Below are 25,516 nucleotides of genomic sequence, written 5' to 3' on the forward strand. Positions count from 1 at the left end.
GTCCCTAATCCTTGCACTTGGAAAAAATACAGGTGCTCACAGGCCAGTGTGCAGAAGTAGGAGCTCCACCTTCCCATCTTGTCACTGCTCCTCCTTCAACTGTTTTCTGCTAAAAATGAAAGGTCTCCCTTCCAGCACAGTCCTTTAAAATCAATGCATGTTCCTCTTCCTCTCCTGAAGGGAGGAAGAAATTGGCCCCAAATTCCATATTTAAAATGTTGTGGGCTTTTTATTATACTGAAGGATTTATGTTTTTTTTTTAAGTGAACCTAACAACATAGTTTGATTACTTGGGTGGCTTTCAGAGTAGTTACTTCACAAAAACCTGTTTCCTGTCCACTGCCTCACTCCCCAACGTTCTCACACGAACTCATATACACCATCTCAAAATGGGGGTTTAATTTAGAATTTGCCCAATTAACACTGCCTAGCTACACTACCAATATTGACTCAGAGCTGAAAAAGGCTATTTGCACTTTTGGACAAAATTCTAAAGGTCATCAACAAGTCCTTTTCAGCAAAGCAATTTAGGCACTTAGGAAGCTATAAGCATTACTACATTATAAGGTGTCTCTACAGAGTTTTTTACTAGCAGTTGAAAATTCACACACCTTGTGGCATCCAGAACCCATGCCTAGCACAGGGTAAGGCCACTGAGTCATGCTGATATGCCATATGGGCAAAATCTTGAAGCAGATTCTCCTGGAAGGCATGCTAAGGCACATGAAAAACAACAAGGTGCTTGGTGACAGCCAGCATGGCTTCACTAAGGGGAAATCTGCCTGACCAATTTGGTGGCCTTCTATGATGGGGCTACAGAACTGATGGACAGGGGTAGAGCAGTTGGTGTCATCTACCTGGACTTGTGAAAAGTGTTCAACACTGTCCCACAAGACATCCTTGTCTCTAAATTGGAGAGACATCAATTTGATGGATGGACCACTCGGTGGATAAAGAACTGGCTGGATGGCTGCATGCAAAGAGTTGTGGTCAATGGCTCAATGTCCAGCTGGAGACCAGTAATGAGTGACGTCCCTCAGGGATCAGGGTTGGGACCGGTCTTGTTCAACATCTTTGTCAGTGACATGGACAGTGGGATTGAGTGCGCCCTCAGCAAGTTTGCCGATGACACCAAGCTGTGTGGTTCAGTTGATACCCTGGAGGGAAGGAATGCCATCCAGCGGGACCTCGACACGCTTGTGAGGTGGGCTGATGCCAACCTCATGAAGTTTAACCATGCCAAGTGCAAGGTCCTACACCTAGGTCTCAGCAATCCCAGGCACAGCTACAGGTTGGGCAGAGAAGAGATTCAGAGCAGCCCTGCAGAGAAGGACTTGGGGGTGCTGGTTGATGAGAAAATGAACATGAGCTGGCAGTGTGTGCTCGCAGCCCAGAAAGCCAACCGTATCCTGGGCTGCATCAAAAGGAGCGTGACCAGCAGGTCGAAGGAGGTGATCCTGCCAATCTACTCTGCTCTTGTGAGACCTCACCTGGAGTATTGTGTGCAGTTCTGGTGTCCTCAACATAAAAAGGACATGGAACTGTTGGAACAAGTCCAGAGGAGGCCACGAGGATGATCAGGGGACTGGAGCACCTCCCGTATGAAGACAGGCTGAGAAAGTTGGGGCTGTTAAGCCTGGAGAAGAGAAGGCCGCGTGAAGACCTCATAGCAGCCTTCCAGTATCTGAAGGGGGCCTATAGGGGTGCTGGGGAGGGACTCTTCATTAGAGACTGTGGTGATAGGACAAGGGGTAATGGGTTAAAACTTAAGCAGGGGAAGTTTGGATTGGATATAAGGAGGAAATTCTTTCCTGTTAGGGTGGTGAGGCACTGGAATAGATTGCCCAGGGAGGTTGTGAATGCTCCACCCCTGGCAGTGTTCAAGACTAGGTTGGACGAGGCCTTGGGTGATATGATTTAGCGTAAGGTGTCCCTGCCCACAGCAGGGGGGTTGGAACTAGATGATCTTAAGGTCCTTTCCAACCCTAATTTTTCTATGATTCTATGGCTTTTGATCAGTTCAGAAAGTGGGCACAGTTCACCTGGGTTTCACATCCACACCATCCTCTGACTCTTCAGACGACTTCAGTGCTTTTGAAAACTTCACCCTGTGCCAGAGCAGGTCAATGCAATGAACCAAGAAAGCAGAAAATTAAATAGGGAGTACGAAGAATCCTTTCAAAACTGACCCTCAGCATCTCTCTGCTTCTAAGGTGGCCAATGGACTCAACTCTGATGGAAAGAGATGCTCCCTAATGATCTCCTTGTTACTCAGCTGAAGGCACAGAGCTAAGAGGTATATACCCTTATAAACGGGTTATACCCTTAGAAAAGTGAAGAAAAGTAAACGGGTTATCTATCTTTAGACAGAAGATCTCAAAGGGATTTCTACAGACTATACAATAACTCCAGAGATTCCTCCTTTAGGACTTTGATCCAAAGAGTATTACTTTGACTTTAATGGACTTTGGATTAGGCAAATGCTGCAGGGCATACATTTATTTATGTAGAACATGTATCTCCCCGTGTAATTCAGTATTGCTAGCAACTGCAAAGTATCCTGTGTATACAGCTTAAAGAGTTCCTTTTCTTGAACCCATGCAGCAGGTTCAAGCATAAAAATGCTATTTCCCAAAATCTTGCCCCATTTTACTCACCCCCAACAAGAAAACACACATTGTTGGATCAAAAAGCCATTATCTCTCAGCTTGCATTATTAGAAACTCACTTGCTTTAAAGATTATTAGAAACCCACTTGCTCTAAAGAATTCTCATCAGGAGTTACATCCAGCTGGTGAAACAGCCTCCTGTCTCCCTAAGAAACCCCAAATCCCTGTCACAGATTAACCTGTCCTACAGCCAAACACATCCACGCAACTAATGAGTGAGATATAATAGCTGAAAAATTATACTTCTTGACAGTACGATCCCTATGCCAATATGCAGGGTATAAACACGCTTTAATGTTCTTTTTATAAACTGTGCCTCTGTTCTTACAGAATACATTAAATAGGCTGGCATTTAAATTGAGTGCCTTGGGGGAGACGCATCTCCTGCATGCAGTCACCTACATTAAGAAACAAGCGTTCTCCCCAGTTTAGCAACAGGTTTTATAAATGTGTGAAAATTCTTTATGGATGTATTTGTTAACAACAGGAGATCTTTTTTCACACCTGTAAAAGGCATTTAATAATCCTCAGGGAGAGCCTTTCTACTTTCAACAAGTAAGGCATTATATTTGCTTTAAGTTGAATTGTAAGCAACTCCACCAGATCTTCTTGATTCTTTTGCAAAGAAAGGTATGTTCTTAGTTAGGTTTACTTCCAGTTATTATAAATCAGTGGTGTGGCGTGAAAAAAAAATATTATTTAGTAGTTCAAAAAACTACTTGGATCCTGGATGCGGGCAGACTGAGGCAGGGCATACACAACCTAGGCATCTAGAGTCAATATTCAAAGATTAAAGCTTTTCTGTTGACTGAACCTTCATTCCCCATAACATTAGCTCTCCTCATGGATAGCTTAAATCTTTCTAAATATAGTCATTCTGATTTTTTTAAGCACTATATTTGTCAAAAGATTATTACACAGTTGAGAGAAAAAAATAAAATAAAATTCTTTGATTGTGTCCAAGATGGATTTGACCCTGACACTACTACTTTGGGAAACCAATTTTCTTAATCTCTTTATGAAACAGCTCACTTATAAATTCTTCTCCTTTTGTAAACGGAGGCAAGGTCAGCTACTCTTTAGCACAACAATACATTCCATTAAGTCCATGCCTAAGACAGGAGCACTGAAAGAAAATTCTTTCTGCAGAATACATTATACATCCCATTTCAAGAGTGCATTATACATCAGTTTTTCAATATCTTAAATAATCTACATGATACATTGGTCCATATTATGTATCATGTATTCATTCCCCTGCAGCAGTTTTGGATTCTATTCCACTGAATTATGTAATGCAACTGTCGGCTCTTGTCCTGCACCACTTTATTTCACGTCATATTGCTTCATTCTACATATGGCTCTTTCTGCATTATGGCAGAGTTACAATATATAAATCACCATAACTTCGATGTCCTCTCAATATACATCGAGTGATAGGTCCCTTTCTTTATGTAAAATTACCAGTGACAAAAACAAGCAAGACAAAATGTTACAGGGCTACTGAGTGCCCCTTCAACAGACATTACCATAGCTGGATTTTCCCATGACTTATACAGCTCATCTTCACAGTTTGCATTCCAGAGGTAAACTGTTGCATGTGAAATTAATGTTTTAAGAGGAACTGATTTCTGCAAACATTCTTCAAAAGCAAGTATCATAGCCCAGGGTTTCCATAGAGAGAATAATCTATGAATAACTACTGCATGAACCAAGATCTCATTGGAATTATGAATCATGGAATACTAAGTCTCCTGATAGTAATACACCTCAGAGTCTTGCAGAGATGACCACCTTTGCTCAAGAAATTGGTGTAATTTCTTGAGCCACAGCTTCTTCTAGAGCTGCTGTGGGCAAACTGGTGCTGAAAAATAAAATCCCTGGCAAGCAGGGCTGCAAAGGGTTGAAGAAAGGAGCAAAGGAACAAAACACAGCAAACTGGAACAGAATGGGAAAAGAATACAGATGAGGAGACACTCATCTACCTGTTAGTCAAAAATCTAACAGATTTTTGACTCCAAGTTCAAAATTCAGTCATGAGGTGAGAAATGTTTAGTGACTTACAGGATCACAGAATAGTTTGGGTTGGAAGGGACCTTCAAAGCTCATCTAGTCCAATCCCTAAGCAATGAGAAGGGGCATCTTCAACTACACCAGGTTGCTCAGAACCGCATCCAGCCTGGATGTATCACAGTAATTTCTTCTGCATTTGCAGACAGAAAGGTGGAGGAAGAGAAAAAATAATCTAAGCATTATTATATTCCTTTCCTAATCCTTATCTCCCAACTCCTTCCTGGTGAAAATAGTTTCAAAAGATCCTTGAGAAACAGAAGGCTGAATGCACTCCCTTCTAAACCCAAACTCCTTTGTAAATGTTGTACTTGGGGTTTCAGCACACAATGAGACTTTGCGACTCTCAGTCTTCAAAGCCTATACGCTCTGCTCTCAGCAAGAGCAGAGATTAATTAATCTAGCAAGATTCCTGCATTTTGGCAAACTTATTTTGGAAGAAAAACTATTATTAGCTTTAGATACTTTAATTACAAGTTTAAGAGGTGGTCAAAGACAAAGGGCATTTCTCAGATTCTTCAGACTACTTAAAAATAACCAAGTCTTTGATTCAAGGAAAATGATTTATTACATAGTCGAGACACTGTCAATCACAGGCTAATTCCCATTTTTATTGACATTTATATGTGACAAAACCTACTCTACCAAAAAGCTAAGAATGGCTGGACTAGTAATTAATGAGCTGCACCAGCTTTGCTAAGATGGCTCATGCATTAGCTTCCTAGATCCTTAAAAGGATTGTCTTATCAGGTTTGCAGACAAGAAATATCTAATCAAACCACTAACAAGCACACCATAGAAGCTGTTCTGGGTAGTCCTTATGCAGGAAAAGAAACAACATATTTAACTGCCCTGGGCAGCCTGTTCCAATGCCTGACTGCCCTCTCGGGGAAGAAGTTGTCCTAATATCCAGTCTGAAGTTCCCCTGCCACAGTTTGAGGCCATTCTTGCCCTATCATTTGGTCCTTGGAAGAAGAGACCAGCCACATCCTGGCCCCATTCTCCTTTCAGGTAGCTGTAGAGAGCAGTAAGGTCCCCGCTGGGCCCTCTCTCCTCCAGACTAAATTTCCCCAGTTCACTCAGCCATTCCTCATTAGCCTTGTGCTCTTTCAGGCTGAAGCAGAAGGGCACATATCAGTTTTCAGCCAGCAGCTACAGGTGGATGGTAGACTCTTAACTACGTCAATTCATGTCCCTTTCAGATTTACTACCCCTGGATCTGCGTTATATTTCCTACACCAAATGCTATGCTTTAGCATAACACTAAGTAGAAAGAATCATCTCTAAAGCCTTGATACGTGCACAAAACACCTGCGTTTGTGGAAAACTATGGTCCTCACCAGAGTACAGCAGTACCTGCTACCATAAGGAAATCCATCAAAAATTATTATCTAGGTTAGGACAAAGCAGCCTTTTATAGACCGTAAAAGTAACTGGAACACACATAACTTATTCCAATTAGCTGGAAGCCCTGACATAGCAGGTGGCAGCAATGCATCCATTACCATAATGTGGAAAATATATGGTGCATGGAAACAGGCAGTTGTATTTGTCTTGATTATGGAACCCCAAACCAGTACTTTCTAACCTATTTGCTGTGGAAAAATCACTTTTTCTGACACTAGCATGGAAATGAGCCTTGAACAACGGACACAGGCAACACTTCCATGTTTCTTCTACTACATGAGTATCAGGACAATACATCTTCTATGCAGGGAATTGTGTTAAATACACAGGACCACAGAAGTTGATTGTGAACATAAGTAGGAAAAGGTCAAAAAGAATTTTAGGTTATAGAGGGACTTCAAAATCTCCCAAGCTAGGGGAATGAAGATGAGAAGATCCTTCTGACCACTCTACACAAGCACTAATAGCACATAAGAAATGCTAAATATTTGTCTCCCTTTGGAAACCTTAATTATTTGTCATTATTACTCTGTGCTGCAATTACAGGTTTACCTCTAACCAACTCAGCCATAATTTAGCCATTTACATTCTCCCTGATGTCTCGAACATGGCTGTGTATCAGTGGGAATTTTATGAGCAGAGTATTTACCTCATCATTCGCACAGATACCTAAAACATGGGAGATCAACATGACTAACCAGATTCATATTTTACAACATTCTGCGGCCTCCTCCTGTTAGACAAAAAAAAAGCTTTTTACAAGTGTAAATGGGAGATTTTTGCCATAGGGTTAAACAAGGCATTAAAATCTCTGAGGAAAAATAGCCTGATGCTGTCATTGACCCTTCGACTTATTTATCATATTTTAAAGCAGTGGATGACAATGTTGTAAATGCCTCACCTAAGAGCAATACATGTAAATCCCTTTTTAAATAACAATTACAGAATACTACGCCTTATCCATGAATTCACAAAATGTTTTACTCAAGATTGTTACCAGCCCTACAGGAGGCAGAGGGAGAAATCTTCATTTACAGATGAAGGAGCCTGAGAACAACTGATAATAAAACTGACTTCCCAGAGGTGCCATAGAGAGTGCAGCAACGCACAGAGAGATCTCTGCTCCCATTCTTGTGCATAACACCAGTCGTGTGAGTCAGATACTCCATGTGAATACACTCAGGCAATTACTTGGGACTTACAGGCAGCTAAAATCACACCTTTATAAACAAGGACAGCTTTTTGAGCTAAGACAAGAGACTCTAAGCACAAGTAAATGAAGTCTAATTGTTATGGATACATGCAATCAGAATGTGGCTCATTAAACATTTCATTGGAATAGCTACATCAGTTTGGTTTTGAGGGTTTTTATAGGATCACAGAATAGTCTGAGTTAGAAAGTACCTTATGATCATCTAGTTCCAAGTCCCCTATGCCATGGGCAGGGATGTCTCACACTAGTGTCTTATAACACTTAAGAGGCAGAATGCAGAGTAACAGCATTGTCTTAATGCTTGCAATGTGTGCTGGTTTGGGCTGGGGTATCATTAATTTTCTTCACAGTAGCTGGTAAGGGGCTATGCTTTGGATTTGTGCTGGAAACAGTATTGATAACACAGGGATGTTTTCATCACTGCTGGGCAGCTTACACAGAATCAAAGGCTTTTCTACTCCTCACCTCACCCCACCAGCAAGGCCGCTGAGGGTGCACAAGGAGCTGACAGGATACACAGACAGGACAACTGACCCCAACTGACCAAAGCGATACTCCATCCCATATGGTGTCATGCTCAGCATATAAAGCTGGGGAAGAAGGAGGAAGGGAGAGTGTCCGGAGTTACAGCAATTTGTCTTCCCAAATAACCATTATGTGTGGATGGCTGAACCTGCCAATGGGCAGTAGAGAATGAACTTCTTGTTTTGCTTTTCTTGTGCATATGGCTTTTGTTTTACCTATTAAACTGTCTTTATATCAACCCATGCGTGTTCTCACTTTTACTCTACTAATTCTCTTCATGTAGGTAGATTTTAGAAAAGCTTATTTACATAGGAGGCGAAGCATTACTTTCTTCTCTCAATAGAGAATTTTGGCAAAAGGAAAAAAAATCAGTTTATAACTGTTTTCCATTTAAAATAATTTTCCCTGATAGCAACTGGGTAAATGACCAAAAATTGTAAGTATAATCGTTTTGTTTCACATGCATGAATTAGTATATGGGACAGCTAAATGCCAACTGGTATCACTGTCGCGCCTACAAAGTTAAAACGCAGTGGTTTGTTATTCTTACTAAGCATCTGGGGGGGAAATTTTAATTCTGAAAGCAAAAGTGGCCTGTCAGATATATTCTGTTATGAGAAGTCTTCAAAGAAAAAAAGACAGGAAATGTTTTTGCATATTGTTCATTTAAAGAAAAAAAAGATAATGCTGCAATAGATAAGAAAAATTATGCATAAGCAGAGGTTCATGCAAACTTTCAGCAATGCTTCTAGCCTGTTGTTTTCATTTATATTTAAAATACAAAGACATTTTAATTAAATTAACATTTACATAGAGATTTCTCAATTTAATGAAGCATTTAAGAAATACCCAGCATACAGAATGACATCTTTTAAATTGCTAATAATACCTGATAGTATTTCAGGATGTGCATCTTTCACTTCATGGATAATTCATCTGACTATCTTGGCAACAGTGTTTGCCATATAGTGTTTATTAGCTAAAGTCTGTATTGCTACTTGTGATTCACCAGAATATAAAAGAAGCAGCAGTTTAGTTGTAGTGAAGGCTCTTTATCTGCTTTCCCAAATTAAACGTGACTGCCTATGCCTTGTGTGACATTAGGTTCCCACCACAGCTCCCAGCTGGGGATGCTGGTCAAGCTGGAAGCAGACCATGAGCTCACTGACATACCAGTAATGTTTATCTAGTTTCAAAGCTCATGACAGTGAAGAATGCATTTTATTTAATGGCTCAATTGCACCTTTGATTAGACAACTCTCACAGACATTTGAAGGGTCTTGCATCTGCAACAGATCTGCCAGGACGAATGCTGTAAAAAGCAATTTAGATATCAAGCTGAACTGGCAATCTTCCTGGAAGGTAAATCCATTAAACCCTGTAAAATACAACTTCTAACCACCTCTATTAGGAGAGATCTTACCTAGATGTTTCTGGCACCTCATGCTAGACCACAATCAACAGTATCCCCCTGTATGTGCTGGTATACACACCTCATAGGCTTAATGAAAAAAGCCTCGTGGCCCAAAAGCTGTGGCCAACAGCAGCACAAACTAGGTAAGAACCTGTTTGACTCAACCACCATGGAGTATAACTAATGTTATACACAGTATGTGGAAACCTCACACAATGTTGAAGTTAACCCATAGATCATTTTCTTATTTCCAGAATATCTAAGTAATCACATAATTAACTAGGTTGGAAAAGCTGTTTAAGATCATCAAGTCATGTCAGAGAGAGTTTCTTGTGCATATGTTCTCCCAATAATAGGTTAACAAGAGGGCAGAGATTTTTCCTCCATATGGTATTTAAGATTACAATATAAGATTAAGGGCACTCATTTGAGTTTTCCTGTAGCTGTGAGTCTCATTCTCTTCTCCTTCTTCTTTTATTAGAGCTTATTACTGCTGGTTGATCATTTTACTTTCATACAATGTATAGGACCTAGATTTTTAGAAGCTGGTGATTCAAATTAGATGGATGGGACCTGCATTTATACGTGGTATTCATCTGCATTGTTTTACTCTTGTGATAAATACTAGATAGCAGGTAAGTTATTTTAACTTCATTAATGAACTATCCACAGGACCATATTAGTTAATCTGCCACAGGGTATGTATATTCAAATTAGAACGAAAACAAGGTCACTGGCCAAAATGCAACACTTTGAATCAGCAACACCAAATGCCAGCTACCTCAAACCCCAAGTCTGAAATGCAAAGGAAAAGCAGGGAACCAGCGTGTCTTCTCCTGCAAATCTGCTACAAACTTGGTTTCCGTTTCCTAGCAAACTACTACTATGGCATGAACTTACTGAGAAATTGTGATTGGTTTTACCCTTACTAGAATTTAACACACTCGATCAGATAATTAAGATCCCAAGGTAAATGTTCTACAGGGTCTTTGGCTCATTGACTGCAAAACAGAAGATGGAGACAATGCAACAGTGATCTGGAATTAAGATGGAATGCCTGAACACGGCAATACATCCCAACTTCCTAAAAAGGGTTATCTATAAACATCAGATGTACACCAGTAAATTTTAACTACTGTACCTTCATCACCCATATTTAATGCCTTGACAATTATGCAACACAGCCCAGAACATTTGGATTGATGCCTCTGATGAAACTGAAGACAATAAAGTATTTTGTATATTTCTAAGTGAGTGTCCAAGAATACTTAATGAGTTCCAGTGAAGATGCAACAAAGGTATATCTAATATAATGGAAGAAGCTGTCCTCCAACTGTGTTTATTAGGAAATACATCACTATTAAATCTTTGTCCATTCTGTAAGAAAGTAAGCAAAAGAGGTGTAACTGTCGCAAGAAGAATAGGCTTATTGTAAGACCTAAGAACGCCTTTACTTCCAAATTGGATTAGAGATGTGACAGACTGCCACATTGCAAAACAGGTCGGTGCCATTAATCAGCGAACCTAAAATTTGATAAAATGTATGTGTGTGCAGAAGGATCGTTTCATAAACACATTTAAGTGAATATGATGTAATAAATTGAGCCTATGGACATGTGCTGAATCAATATTTATGATAGCAGTAAAATGTGCCAGTAGTATTTATTATTTCAGAGTTATCTCCGTGACAAGTAATAGGTTTTTTTCCCTTCTAATTATGATGCAGTGCTACATCTTTATTTTCAGGTTTTCTACTGTATAAAAAAGCATTTTAATGCCACGACAAAATAAAAACTTTATGCCACACTGCCAAGCTGGAGTCCAAAGGAACATGATTTCACATCACAGAACACAGACTGACCCAGTACCTCAAAAAGCTCTTAAAATAGCTCATTAACATTAAGTTTCTATTAGGTAAGGGTAATGCTCCCTGATTTCTCATCTCTTTCGGCTGTCAGTGAAGAAAATTATAAAGATGCTAAAGAAACAAAAGGACACTGATTCAAATTTTATGCCTAATAAACCTTGCTCTGAGGGACTAAACTGACTTCATTGATGCAGAGGTTTTGTAGTGGACAAATTCCACCCACATCGCTTTTATGCATATTGTTAAGAATGTGTTCGTCCATTGGAGTCACAGTCAAATCTGGACTTTCAGGGACAATCTTCAACCCCATCCTCTAGCAAATCTTACCTGCAGCCCCTCTTCTTCTCCATAAAGACCCTCATGCCAGTGCAATATGAAAGAGGATTTCAGTACATGAGGAACAGCTTATTAATTTTACACAACTCTTGAGCTATTTCGAAACCTACCCTTGAGAGTACTGTCAGCAGCACAGACTGATTATTTCTCCAGCTTTCTTGTCTTTTTCTGTTCAATCCGTCTGCTTAGCACAATGGGCTCACAACCTCTGACTGAAATTTCTAGATGCTACCATAATATAAATAAATCTTAAAAAGTGTAACATCTTCTAAGATAAGAAATAAAGGACGCCTGACATGATGTATTAATCAAAAAAACACTCCATGAAATTATGAAAGTTAATGCTGACCTTCCCTCTCTGTTGATTCTTCACATCTGTTGGTGTAAATCACACAGACCCAGTGCAATCTAAAAAGCCTCATCCCAGTCATTCTCACAAATAATGGCCTGTGAAATCATTCTGATGAACTGCTAATTGGCTTAACAGTCCTACAGTAACATACGAAAGCAACTAATCCTTTTGAAAAAAAGCTAGATGTGTTTTCACTGAGCAAAATCCTCATCCCATTCACATTCACTTATAGAGAGAAAGCACCTTGCCTACTTATGCCCACATTCAAACACCCAACACAATTTCCTGGAGAGGGAACATTTAAATGGCAAACAGTATCTGTAAAACAAAATGACATGATGTGCAGCCACCAGTTCAAATCGAGACTCAATGCGTTATGACTGCCCTTCTCACTTAATAGACATCAGATACCATGAGCAACTGGAATTGCAAGACAGGCAGAGAACAATATTTAAGGCAACTGCCCCCCATATGGCCCCCAAAATTTAAGCACTGATGGGGAGGCAAGTCTCCTCTGTGAAGGCACGAAAGCCCTAAGCTTGGTGTACTGGCATATATGACCATCAGGATTTTATGCCTTTTCTACATCTAAAATATTTACAATACCTCTATAAAAGTCAAATCAAATAACTGAGAAAATATTCCCTGTTAAAACAAAAAATCACAAATTTACACAGGGAAAAAATGCTCCTGTTTTCCTTGAATAAAGGTATGCTCTGCCTGCTCGACCCATTTTCCTTTTCTTCTTCCCCTCCCGCATTTCTCTGCATCACCCTTTTTCACAAATCAGTTCTATTAATCCCCCAGTATGACCTACACACCCCAGGAAGGAAGGATGGTATTTGTTCAGTGACTACTGCATTGTTTTAATGGTCCCGGCTCCCGGTATTAGCACAATACAACAGAATGAAACATCAACACGGAACTCAGCGAGTCTTTGTATAATTCCTTTCCCGTTTCAGGCTGCTGTATAGCTTATGGCTAGATGCTTGTCACATTTAGATAGGTAAAGCTGCATGCTCCTGAAATCAAGCAGAGGGCTAGTCATTGACAAGCAAAGGCTGAACAGAATAACGCTTAACCTCTGCTGCACTCAGTTTTTTGTTTGACACACAGCTGGGGAGCAAGCACTACCCAATGAATTGCTTATGGAGGGATGACTGAGGCATGGCATACGCTAAACCAGCATGGAATGTGCTTCAAGCTATGCCAATTGCCAACAGAGTGTTACACACTCTGGCCATGCCCCAGATACGTCTCTTACGTCATGGGCAAGTGCACAAGAGACACAGAGGGAATTTTCCAATGGCCAATCTGACCACGGCATGATTTCTTTGAACCATTCAAGAAGGAACACCAATGAGAAGCTGATTTACTGTGTCCCAGCTCTTCTCCGTGAAACAAGAATAATCATTCCAGAAAAGCCTATTGCCAAGATACACTGTAGTGCCGGAGGTACCAGACTGGACAGGGTTTTGAACAACCTGGTCTAGTGGAAGGTGTCCCTGCCCATGGCAGGGAGGTTGGAACTAGATGATCTTAAGGTCCTGTCCAACACAAACCATTCTACGATTCTATACCAGCACACACACAGGACAAGGGTTAAGGTACGCATGCCACTTTTTGGCATGACAGTTAGAAACGGGGGGTGGGGGGGGTGGGGGGGTGTGTGTTAGCAATGTTGAACTGATTTAAACTAAGGATCCTTTACTAATAGCGACTGCTCCTTTTCTACCCCTGATTTTCCTTTTTTCCAAGCTATACTTTGGTGATTAGCTCACCCTTACATCACACAAAAGTACCACCACACACTATACACATTGTAAACTTACTCATGTACATTTGGAAGAAAGGAAGAAAGAGGAGAGTGATTATCAAATAAGCAGCAGAGATCAAGTTAATGCCTTGAAACAAACAGAAAATATTTGCAAAATCCTGACATACATATTTACTCACACCACACTTGCTATGACCAGCTCAGGGTCAGCCTTTCTCATGCCTCCAGCAGTGACCTTGTACTGAAACAGTAACATTTGTACCTAGTCCAGGAGCCAGCAAAAGCCGTATGAGATACACATACTGCACTGAAACCCACCTTCCCAAAGTATAAGGCATAAGCTCCCTGACAGGCAAATTTTATCATACAACGAACAGAAAGGATCTGAGGAATCTTCAGTTGAGTCACTTGCAATTTATATCACTGTTAATAAGTGCCACATCTGAAGTAGCTGCCTCTATAGATATCTAGCAGATGTATCACGGTTTTTCCTTATTCAATTATTTACCTTTGCTGACCTCAGGCTCTTTGAAACTAAGCTGCTGAACGCTTAGGTATAAACTGCATTTTCATTTAGATAATCATACAAGTCATGAAATCACTGCCAGCTATGAACTAAAACTTCAGTGTCTGAGACATTTGCAAGCCACTGTTCCTCACAGACCAATGACTCCTCTTACCTGCATACTTAAGTACAGTTTTCCAATGTCTTGCACAGTAAGATATTCAAACATCTTTGTTTTTTGCTGATGTTGCTGCAAAATAACATTGTTACTATTCTTTCTTCACCAACTTCTGCCTCTAAATGCCATACAGTCATTTTTACTATCTTCATGTCAGACAATAGCTCAAGCTGTCAAGTTGTGCTGAGTGATGAAGAGCAAACTTTGTGAGCTAATGGGAGAAAATTTCTATAGAAGTTAAAAATCACCATTACACAAAGAGTTCTGGCTTCAATCTTAAGTGATTTCTAAGTAATAAAATAACAGCAGGCTTCTCCCCACCTTGCCCATCTAATATTTTATTGAACCTCACCTGGTATAACATTAGTTAGGAAGACAGACCTGCATATTTGAGGGCTGCTCTGAATGCCAAGGTTGGGGTGTATGCCCCAGGTGGATTTAAAATCCACAGAAAGGCAAACCGCAAACAGAGACTAGCCTGAGAAGAGCATGGGTGGAAGGAGAGGGCTTGGATGGGAGCCACAGCATGTTCTGACCAACTGGAACACCAGGATTTTAGGACACATCCATTTAGACACAGCCAAAGGGGCTAATCTCGCATCTGCTGTTTTGTCACAACTCCTAAACCCCTCTCTGTGGGCATGGAAAAAACCCACCCAAAATAACAACATGATTCAATTCATGCTTGCATGTTTTCCATAAAATTGGCAATTAATTATTTTTGCTGAAAGCTCCCTTGTAATTCTTGTCATGTGAAATAAAGTGAACACATCCGTTAACTGCAGCAAAACTATTTTTAAAACACATGTGTTGGCACTATTCTTTGCAAAGCTTCATTCACAGCTTTAGAAGCGTTGTTCTGGCGGAGGGGGACCACATCAGAAGTGCTGTCTCCATGGGAGACATCACAGAGGCACAACAGATCAGGTCATGCGGTGGAAATTTTGTGCCTGACCTCAACAGGAGCAAATCAGGCCCAGGCTAATGATTAGAAACAGTGTCTTCTTAGCCCTCAGTTCCTTCATAGCTCCTCATAGAATGACAGAATCACAGAACAGTTTGGGCTGGAGGGGCCCTTAAAGCTCATTCAGTTCCAACCCCCTGCCATGGGCAGCGACACCTTCCATCAGACCAGGTTGCTCCAAGCCCCATCCAACCTGGCCTTGGACACTGCCAGGGACGGGGCAGCCACAGCTTCTCTGGACAGCCTGTGCCAGTATCTCACCACCCTCACAGGGAAGAACTTCTTCCTGATGTCTAATCTAAATCTCCCCTCTGTCAGTTTGAAGCCATCCCACCTACCTCCCAGTGCTCTAGAGCTGCTGTCACTGAGAAAGCCAACCAACTCCAATGATTCAACATGGATTAAGACTACATCTGACTCCTCTTCAAGGTGGAGAAAGTTTCTCAGAGCTTTCTGAAGTTTCTCCAAGTCTAGTCATTCTCTCCTCTTTTTTATTTTACAACTGCAAATGAGCTGAATTAATGAAGCAAATTAAAGAAGCCCTAACTCAGTTGCAGATATGCAGGGATAAAAGAATGTATCTGGAAAGCAGTCAACTTGCTTTAGAAGCATGTTTGGCATTTCTTTGCAGATACAGCTGCAGTAAAAGAGAGCTAAAGAAAGAGTTAACACTTCTGTCATTTCTGAGTAGGTGTCTGAGGCATCCCCCGCTCAGGCCCCAGAACAGCAGAATGATCTGAGCAAATCTTTTACTGCTGAGACTTCCTGCCTCTCCATGACTGAGCAGCAAGCTCTTCAGAAACACCTATCTGTGTATTTAAAAGGAAGACTCATCACTGTGCCATTTACAGTTCAAATACATGGAACAGAAAAAAACAAGCTACACACAGTCCTCACCTCTTCAGGTAAACCCTGCCCCTGCTTCAACCTTGTCTTGCCTTCAGGATCACAGACACCATGTATCTGCCGTATGTGTACATTTTTCTTATCAACCAAGCCCCAGAAACGGTAAAGCTTTTTGACTCTGATCCTACCTACAGTGCACAAGCCTGTTACAGGCTTCATCTGGGCTGTTTTGATGGATTTATCCAGTTTAGCACTTACAGAAATTCAGAACCAAGTTGCTACAGTTTTCTACAGTGAATCTGTAATCATGGGCCAGAGGTGGTGACTGCTCCTAAGCACAGCACCCTCCCCTCCACCCCATCCAAGCTCTACAGGGAGACATCAGGAAACACTACTTCTCCCCTCCTCCTTTCCCACTTTATTTCACTGGCTCAGTTTTCCTATCAACTAAGGGGGAATTCTATTGTTCTGACCAATTACATCTGTGGTTAACAAATCTCATCACTGCATAAGTGAGTACATGGCTTGTCTTTGCTATGTTTGTTACATTTAACTTTCTAGAACAGCACTGCTTTTATAATACACTTTCATCAAATCAGATTGTTCCATTTTACTTATAATCACAGCTACATTCACAAGTCAACCTATTATCTCAGCAAGACCTATCAGCTCTGCCTACACTGTATTTACAAACTGGAAAGGAAGTTGTTAGCTTAGAAAAATTTGGCACAGGTACTGTGGTGGACCTAAGAACATCAAATTTAATAACAGAGGGGTAAATTAACTGATACTGGGGAAAGACAAGAAAAAGGTCAGTAATGTCATCTTGATTACTCAGAAAAGTTAAGAATTTGCAAGCTCTGGCCAAGGAGAAGACAAAGGACTAACTTCGGTGAACTACATTATATGATCCATTGAAAATATAATGATCAAACATTTCATCCTATGGTTAACCATGGTAATGGCCATCTGTGGGAGAAAGCTTAGAAATTACTAGGACTGTAGAATTGGTTGTGCTTACTCATACCAGGCATAGCAGTTGGGCATCAGAGCTTTGTCTACAGAGTTCTCTCCTGGACTAAAAATAAAAGACAGAAAGAAATTTCCCTTAAAGCCAAGTCAACTTCTTGCTATCAGAAAAAATCCATCTTGGAAAATTAGAAACAGCAGGAAGCACACTGTATTGAATGCTAAATTAATTTCTTCTGATAACTTATTTCAAAGAGAATTTGATTAAAAGACAATAAAACATGCTTTAAATCTAGAAAAACATGGTTACCACAGGCGGAGGCAAAAGTGGTATTGCTGATAAGTGACAACAGTGTTGTTACTTATATAGCTCTTGTAAAGGCACCCGCATCAATCAATAGCTGTGCGTGTACTAAGGCAGTAGGGCTTGTCTAAAGATGCTTATCAGAAATCCATGAGCAACATTCCACTTTTGATTACAGTGATCCAGACTGTCCACAATACTGCTGAAGATGACTGTATACCTCTTTGACAAGCCATATTGACAGAAATAATAACATAGAAACCACACTTCCTAATATGCATATCTAACTGCACAGCCAATTAACCACTGTGCTGGCTGAAATTGCTTTGTTATTCATTTTATTCCAACTGATGTTAATACTTTGGCAGCTGATGGGGATAATAACTGATGGAGCATATTGGAAATCTGGAAGGGGGATATAAAATGTATATAATTTAAAGACGTGGAGGAAGCTGCTCTGCTTTACAGTCTTAAAACACAAAAATGTCTCAGTTAGGGTGTAAGAAGCACTCGGAGCAGGAGAACTAGTAAGTATTCGAAAATGTGTGAATGAAAGGCATAAAAAAGAAGATTGTGGTACACAAACAGGCTAGAAAGATCTCTAAAAAAAGGCAATTATAACATGAAGATGATACTTTTTCACTTCTACTTCTAATAGCACATTGAGTAACAATGATTGAACATCTGGAAACGTTCATGTTTGATGCTTTAATCAAAATACAACCCTTTTCTGCAACATAACAAGCACATTCTAACCGAAAAATGCCATCTGCCCTAACCCCTAAACATACTTATTATCATTATATGCAGAAATAGCAATTCCAGTTTATCTTTTAAAAGAAGTAAAAGGCCATAAAATTATTCTTACTTATACTGGCAAGTCTTCACTTGCAGTTTTCTTACAAAGATGAAATCTATCTATATGCACATCTTTCAAAGTTGTTTTGATGGTATTTTTCACAATGGTGGTATAAATGATTTCACTGCAGTGTTGCAGTTCTGGTCCTGCTATTCTTGCTTACCAAAAGCTGCTGCAGAGTTCAACAGAAACTTTCCTTAAAGAAGGGCTGAGTGATTCAGCCTGCAGTCTGGTACTCCAGTAATGGGGAGCTGCTGTTTCCCCTACCGAAGTCCCTCTGAATGGACATAACATGGATGAACCCAGTGCACACGAACCTCATGGTGAAGCAGAGACAGGAAGAAGCTGGCCTAGCTCAGACCCAGGAGATCAATACACATATCCCTGCTGCCACATCACGTTCTGGATAGGAAAGACTGGAGGAGGGAACATACTGTGGTAACACACCATCCCAGTGCTCAACCTCAGTTCTCACCTCTAAAACGTGCCAACTTTTCTTACTCAAAGCCCTTGTTTTCCACAAACTCTTCTCCCTGCTCAGGAACTTTGACGCTGAAGCACTTTTTCACCAGCTCTGTTCAACCGTTTAAATTACAGGATCATGGAATGGTTTGGGTTGGAAGGGACCTTAAAGTTCATTCAGTTCCAACCCCCTGCCACGGGCAGGGACACCTTCCACTAGACCAGGTTGCTCCAAGCCCTGTCCAACCTGGTCTTGAACACTTCCAGGGATGGGACATCCGAACATCTAATGTTCTGTCATAAAGGTCCCTAGCCCTTCTCCGCCCTAAATGACCTCTTCCTTAATAATGGCCCCCAGTACCCTATTACCTTTACTTCAGATTGTCTCCACTCCTCCTAAACCCTTTGGCTTGTATCTCAGTCATGAGTCTCACTGAGTCAAATCGCTGCCAGGTTCATGATAACCCAGGTCTTCAAATGTACAACCCCTACCCTACTGCTCAGCTCTTTGAGTCCTCCCTGTGAACATGCCAATCCTATCCTCCTCCTCCCCCCCCCCCGCCTTTTTTGCCTTTTCTTTCCAAGCACATGCCCATACCAGATTTCATTCGTCACCTCTTTGCTCCTACTCTGGCAGATTTAAAAAACCCAGATTCAACTTTTACTTGTCAGAAAACAGCCTGAACAAGATCCTGAAAGCAAAGAAAACAGAAATAGCAGGAAGAAATGGACACACTGCACTTGTCATTTGGTAATGGAATGAAGAATTTGGGGCCATAAAAGGCCCAAGTAGAGACTAAAGAGGTGTTAGCAAGAAGGAAGGGATGAATGAAGGTGGTGACAGCAATCCATATGGCTACACTTTCAGCTTTCTACTTATCCAACATGGAATTTTCACTCCAAACATGATCCACAATGTTTCTAGATTCTTAAAGAAACCACCTTTCTTTGTTTAAAGTTATTGAGAAAGCTGCAATCTCTTCCCTTTTATGTGGGCTTTGCCACGGACAGTCCATGATTTTGTAATGTAGAGGGTACTGCAGTATGAGCTACTCTATCTCCTCCAAAAAGATTGCATGGTAGACACAGCTATAACAATAGAAGCAATAGCTGCCTTCTTAAATGGAGCAAGGAGATCTGAGAACATAAATCATCAGAGAGCCCACGTGCTGCAGAGACCACTAGCAGACCAAGACTTACATTTGTGAATATCAGTCTCTCTCTTACTTCTCTGTACTTCTCTTTATTGCTGATATCATGATCCAGAGAACTGTTTTCTTATTCTTTCCTGTCATTAGACTTTGGGTTCTTTCAGCCACCTCTCACCTTCCTGAGTTTAATGAGAGTCAGAAAGCAAAGTCAAAAAATCACTTGGTCAAACTTGAAAGATGTTTAAATTTTAGTGTATTAAAAAACTGTGTGCTGAACTACTTTTTGTTTAATAGGGTGAGCTAATTGCTTGGTTGAAATTCTGTTTATGTGTCTGTGACAATACAGTGCCCTAAACCCACATGAGATCATACTGCTAAGCAAAAGCCCAACAGGATTACTCGACAAGTGTGTTTCCAGAAACATTATCGTTTGGTTTTTCAAAAGAAGTGGAAAAAATCCAACCACGCTGGGCTTTTGGCTTAGCTTATACTATTAGCTGGAATTGGGTTGGCTCAAGGAAAACTGAAAGAATAAAATCACAGCATTTGCTGAGACAATGGGGGTGGCAGGGCTAAGAGGAGGAGGGTGTGGATGTATGAGGTCTGTGGTGGCATTTATTGAATGCCTGGGCAAGGAAGGGATTGTTCCTCCTTCCTTTGACACTTCTGATTCACAATATTAGAGAGCAACGCTTTCACACGGGATAGACTAATTGACCCTAAAAGCTCTTCTTGACTTTTAACAGGCACGAGGCTACGAAACGCTGACAAAGTAACGAAAGAGCAGATAGGAGGTCACCATAAATACTGCAACGTTTACATAAAATCTTATTAGTCTAGATCAGAATAACTGTTCCAATAACTGCAAAACTGAATGGAGCTGATGCTGAAGGAGACAAGCCTGAGAATGGAATGTTCACTCCCAGCCGGCCAAGCCAAGCAGGGACTGGGGATGCTGGAGAAAGGCACTCAGATGCCGGGATAAGGAATAAGCATCCCCCACCCATCACCCAGATTCCTCCAACTGATGATGCTTGGACAAGCAGTGACAGGCTCCACAGGAGCTGAGTCCAACCCTGCTCAGCCAGAAGCAGAAATGCTTCTGTCAGGCTTAGAGAAGCAAACGGGAACCTCTCTCTGAAGAACTAATAATGAATTCAGGAATTAGATGTTTTAAACCACTGTCAGATAACAGAATTTCCGAGAAAGGCAGAGAAGCAAAAGCACTTAAGAGTTATCAAGTAAACATCCTAAAATGCCTTCTTTTGACATGGAACATCCTTCATTTTGTCAAATCAGCTACTTAACTTCTGGAGAGGCTCCCAAGCTTCCCTACCAAGTCTTTATGTGCCAACTCCACCACTTCATTTTCTCCAGCAAGACTCGTTTCTCCTGAGAAAGCTGCCTTTTTTACACCACCACCCTTCAACTGGGTCCAAGATAATGATTTTAAAAACTGGCCAAAGGGGTGATTTTAAAATGCATCCTAAGGAACTGTAGCTGGGTACCTCTACAATCACGTTTCTTTCCCCCTTGTACTTTGAGCCTTCCCTCAAGCTGATAGCAAGCCCCTAAATGATCACAGAATCATAGAATCAACTAGCTTGCATATTCTTATATTGGCAGAAACTGAATAATAAGCATATACATGGATGTGTACACACATACATCATTTTCCCCTTTAAGCGCATACAGGACAGAACATGCAGCATTCTCAATCTTGGGCTACCTCAGTGCACTACAGAGTGGTGGCCTCGATTTCTCAGGCTCTTTGGGGTTTTGGGGAGGGTTAGGTTTGTTTTGTTTGGAATTAGACCAGACATTTAATTCTTCCCTATTTTTAATCAACAAAAAGCCATTTCTGTGCCCTCTGCCTTTTCTAGCAGTTGAGTATGAAAGCTATTTAGCACACAGTGGGAATTTCCAGGTGAACAATACCACCCTATCCACTAACGCTAGCACTGCTAATCACTGGAAAAAAAGAAATCCAATCAATCCAAACTACCTGGTGCCTGCAACTAGGTCGTCTCGCAAAGGTTAAGCACAAGATCTGGTTTTCTACTTTGCAAAGCTTGGAAATGACATCGCATGATTGTGCAAATGAAGCAAGGCGAGATGAGAAAATGAAGAAGAATGAAGCTGTACAACCTAATCAGGGACCAACAAGGGGGGTTCTTTATCTTTTTTTCCCTCCCTCAGAGACAAAAGAAGGCTTAAAATCGTTAAACTAAAGTCTGGTGCTTTGCTTTCTGTTACAGCTTTCAGTAACGCTGAACATATGCATATTTTGCATGTATTTATGTACAGGCTCCTGCAAGTATGCATGCAAAAAGGAGGAGAAGAACTGTAACAGGGCTGTGTAAAGGGCACTGAAGCAGCTTCCCGTCACTTCAGAAACTAAGCACCAGAGCACTGCAATTCCTGAGCAAAACGTATCTGCACCTGAGAAGAATTTCATCTTCGTCCCTCTCCTGGCCACTATGGTGGGCAACACCTTGCCTTCTCAGCGCCCGAACTCTTTCCCCGACCCCTCCTGTCTAATTATCTGACCCTTGCTTTAGTTCATCGACTTTGGACCAAGGTAATGAACGGGATGGAGCGCGCGTCTCATCAAGCTCCCTCCCCGCCCTGCCCTGCCTCCCGCAGACACCCGCCTAAGGGGGTCCACTCCGGCCGGGGGTAGGGGCTGCCAGGGCGCTGCCACTCGGAGGCGCCTCCATGATGGGCTTTACACACAGAAGCGTGGAACGGGAGAGCCTCCGCTCCGCACCCACCGACCCCGCGGGACCCCGGCCCGCCCCGCTCCGAGCCGGCGGGACGGCCCCGCATCCCGCACACCCTCCGCGCTCCTCTTCCTCCCCTCGACCGAAGCCCCGGCTTGAGCTCTTTGACGCACACAAGGTACCGAGCGGCGTCCGGACCCACCGTGTCCGCCTCGCAAGGAAGCCGGTGACCTGTAGATCGCGATAGGCACTGAATGATGCTTGCTGCTGCCGTGGAAATGGTGAATGTGGTGCGAGCCCAGGCTGGAGGCGCCCCGCGCCACCCCGAGGAGGCCGCTGAGAGTGAGCGGGACTATCCAGAGCAGGGCCGAGCGGCTGCCGCTGCCGGCGGGCCCCGGCTCCGCGCTGCCCCTAAGGAGCATCCCCATCCTCCGGGACTCGGCGTCCTCGGGAGCAGCGGCAGCCGCCGCCAAGGAGGAAAAACTTTGGGCAGAGGCGAACTGGCACACACGGGCACGGCGCCGGCTGCGGCTCACCGCACCAGGCGAGCCCTCTCTTCCCGCTGGGAAAGCCGGCTAGGATCCTTTTCTCCAGGTCTTCTTCTACCCAAAACAATCCGAGACATAGCCAGCGGCAGAGGATCCAGGCAGTTCAGAGGTGGTGGCAGAAGGGGGAAGCCCCGCGCTCCAACAACCGGTAGTTTAGCCTTTCCCGCGGTCGGTGCTCATGGAATAACGCTCCACAGTTGCGAGGGCTACGAGAGCGCCAAGCGTTCCCCCAGCCTCGGTAATCCACAGCGCGGGCGGTCCTGCCCCATGTCTGCTATATCGGGAGAGGAGAAGGGGTGCCGCTCCATCAGCCAGCGCCGGCAAAGCGCCGGGAAATCAAACTGCCGCCGCTCGTCCCTCCGTTCATCTCCGAACGGGCGAGCCCTTGCCCCGCGGTCCCACTCCCGGCGCACACACTCACATTCACACTCACATTCACACTCACTCGCACTCACACACACGCCGCCAGACAATAATCGCGCTGCTCCGGCAATCTCAGCGCTCTGAGTATTGACAGTAACACCCGGGGATGTCTTTCAGGGAGAAATGATGAGAGTAGGTGGGGAAAAAAATAATAATAAAATTAAAAATGAATTAAAAATAAAGCCCCCCAAACACGGAGGAGCTGGGCTATGCAAATCCGCAGTCCCCCAGCAGCGAACCGGGGCTGCGATGCGGAGGACGAGCCCGAGCAGAGGAGGCGGCTCCGTTCGGCTCCCGCACGGTCGCGCTGCCTCGCCGCTGCCGCCGGGAGCACGGCGCCGCTCCCCCCCTCCCCGTTCCTTCCCTTTCCCGCCCCCCGCTCCGGCGGCAGCGCGTCCCCTCCTCTGGGTGTACCCGTGCTTCGAAAACCCGCTTTCACCCTAAAAAAAGAACCATTTCGGGGGTTGTCATCGGGCTAAACTTGGCCCGCCAGGTGTTTTCCCTCTGCCTCTCGGAGCACCGGCTCCCAGCAGCCGCCTAACAAAGAGTTACCTTTTATATTTTTTATTATTTTTCGCGGCACTACTCGTCTGCCCACAGCAGACTGGGCTGAATAACACAAAAAAACCCACACGGTTTCTAGCCTGAAATAAGATGGGTTTGGGTCTACAGCATCCCCAACCCTATCTACAGGGCTGCGCCCGCATTGCCCCCCGGAGCGGGGCCCTCGCCCCAAAAGCAGAGGGATGGGTTGCTCCAGCCCCCTCCCCACACACACACACACACAGCCTAGGGTGGGAGATGTCACTGTTTAAAAGCGACGGTTTCAAAAGAAAAACGGTTTCCCCACTCGGCGGGTCCTATGCCCTCGTACCCCCGGAGGCGCAGCCCTGCAGTACCGCACCCCAGGTACGGTGCGGGGGGAGGGCGACGATCCCGGCCCCCCGCTCCGCTGCCCTCCCTCCTCTTCCTCTTCTCCCTCCCCCGTTTCCAGCCCGCCGTAGATCTTGTGCCATGCCTTCAGCAGCATGAGATCATGGGTGCGGGGTGCGGATGCGTGAAAGGGAGAGGGCGAGCGGTGGGTGTGAGAATCCCTTTTTTTCCCCCCTTCTTTATACATTTCGCGTTAATTTAAACGAAAACCACAGCAATTCGCTGAGGCGCTTTGGAATCCTAACGCGGCCGCGAAAGAGAAGTCACAACCCTCACTCAGCTGCGGAGGCTTAGGAAACAGGAAGGCTTTTCGCCCCGGATCTGCTCAGCCCAACGCGGATTACACCCCCACCCCCCCCCCCATCGCGCATCCCCCTGCGGGATGCAAACCCGGAGAAGGGGGACTACCCGGCACCCTGGTTATGGTCCTGCGGGCTGGGCTTTCCCTGGACCACGCCGGGGAAAGGCAACTCCTGAGGATGTCACAGCAACTTCCTTTTCCAACCTGCCTCTAGCAGCCTCTCAAGGAAGTCACAAACCCCAATTTTCCAAACTATCAGCTTGCAACTGCCACGTGCTGTCACCTCTCAGAACATAAAACGCAATCAATTCTTTAAGTTTCAGAGTTAAGGAAAAATGAAAGAAATCTCAAAGAAACGTCAGCCTGGATTCACCAGATCTCCTAAAATTAAAGCCCCTGATGTACATTTCCTGTTCATGCACCTCAGATGTGTTAGAAATCTCTTCCGTAAATACCACCACGTTTTCTATCAATCCAACTCGGGACACAAAGTATTTCAGTCAGTCATTGGAACTAGTTTCTCTGTAAACTGTTCACATGTTGCTGCCGTTTTAGAAACAGGCAGTAGTTAACTGACTGTTCCTAATGATTCTAGACATCCTACAGATGAGCAACTTAAAACTGTTATCACTCCTTTGAAACAGGAAGCTGGTATTGCAAACTGCGTGACGGTACAGTTGGCAACACAGTTGCTGGGATACAGTGGCAGTTGGCAAGTCC

At 43.2% G+C, this 25,516-nt stretch overlaps 1 protein-coding gene across 27 annotated transcripts in view; it reads right to left on the reverse strand.

The window, feature by feature from the left end:
• Positions 1-25,516, reverse strand: part of NRXN1 (neurexin 1) — a 680,000-nt gene that overhangs the window by 252,148 nt on the left and 402,336 nt on the right. For 3 of the 27 annotated variants that reach the window (XM_061475300.1, XM_061475298.1, XM_061475297.1), the window contains exon 1: positions 22,794-23,909. The exons of 23 other annotated variants lie outside the window; for them this stretch is intronic. In XM_061475300.1, coding sequence (XP_061331284.1) covers positions 22,794-23,019 — 226 coding nt within the window. In that variant the 5' untranslated portion in view covers positions 23,020-23,909. Of the gene's footprint in view, positions 1-22,793; positions 23,910-25,516 lie in introns of those variants that run through there. One more of the 27 variants, XM_061475299.1, reaches the window with a different exon arrangement.

Source organism: Pezoporus flaviventris, unplaced genomic scaffold (genome assembly GCF_033815535.1).
Source record: "Pezoporus flaviventris isolate CSIRO_AGI_PZ_B2104156 unplaced genomic scaffold, CSIRO_AGI_Pfla_v1 ptg000083l, whole genome shotgun sequence".
Lineage (NCBI taxonomy): Eukaryota > Metazoa > Chordata > Aves > Psittaciformes > Psittacidae > Pezoporus > Pezoporus flaviventris.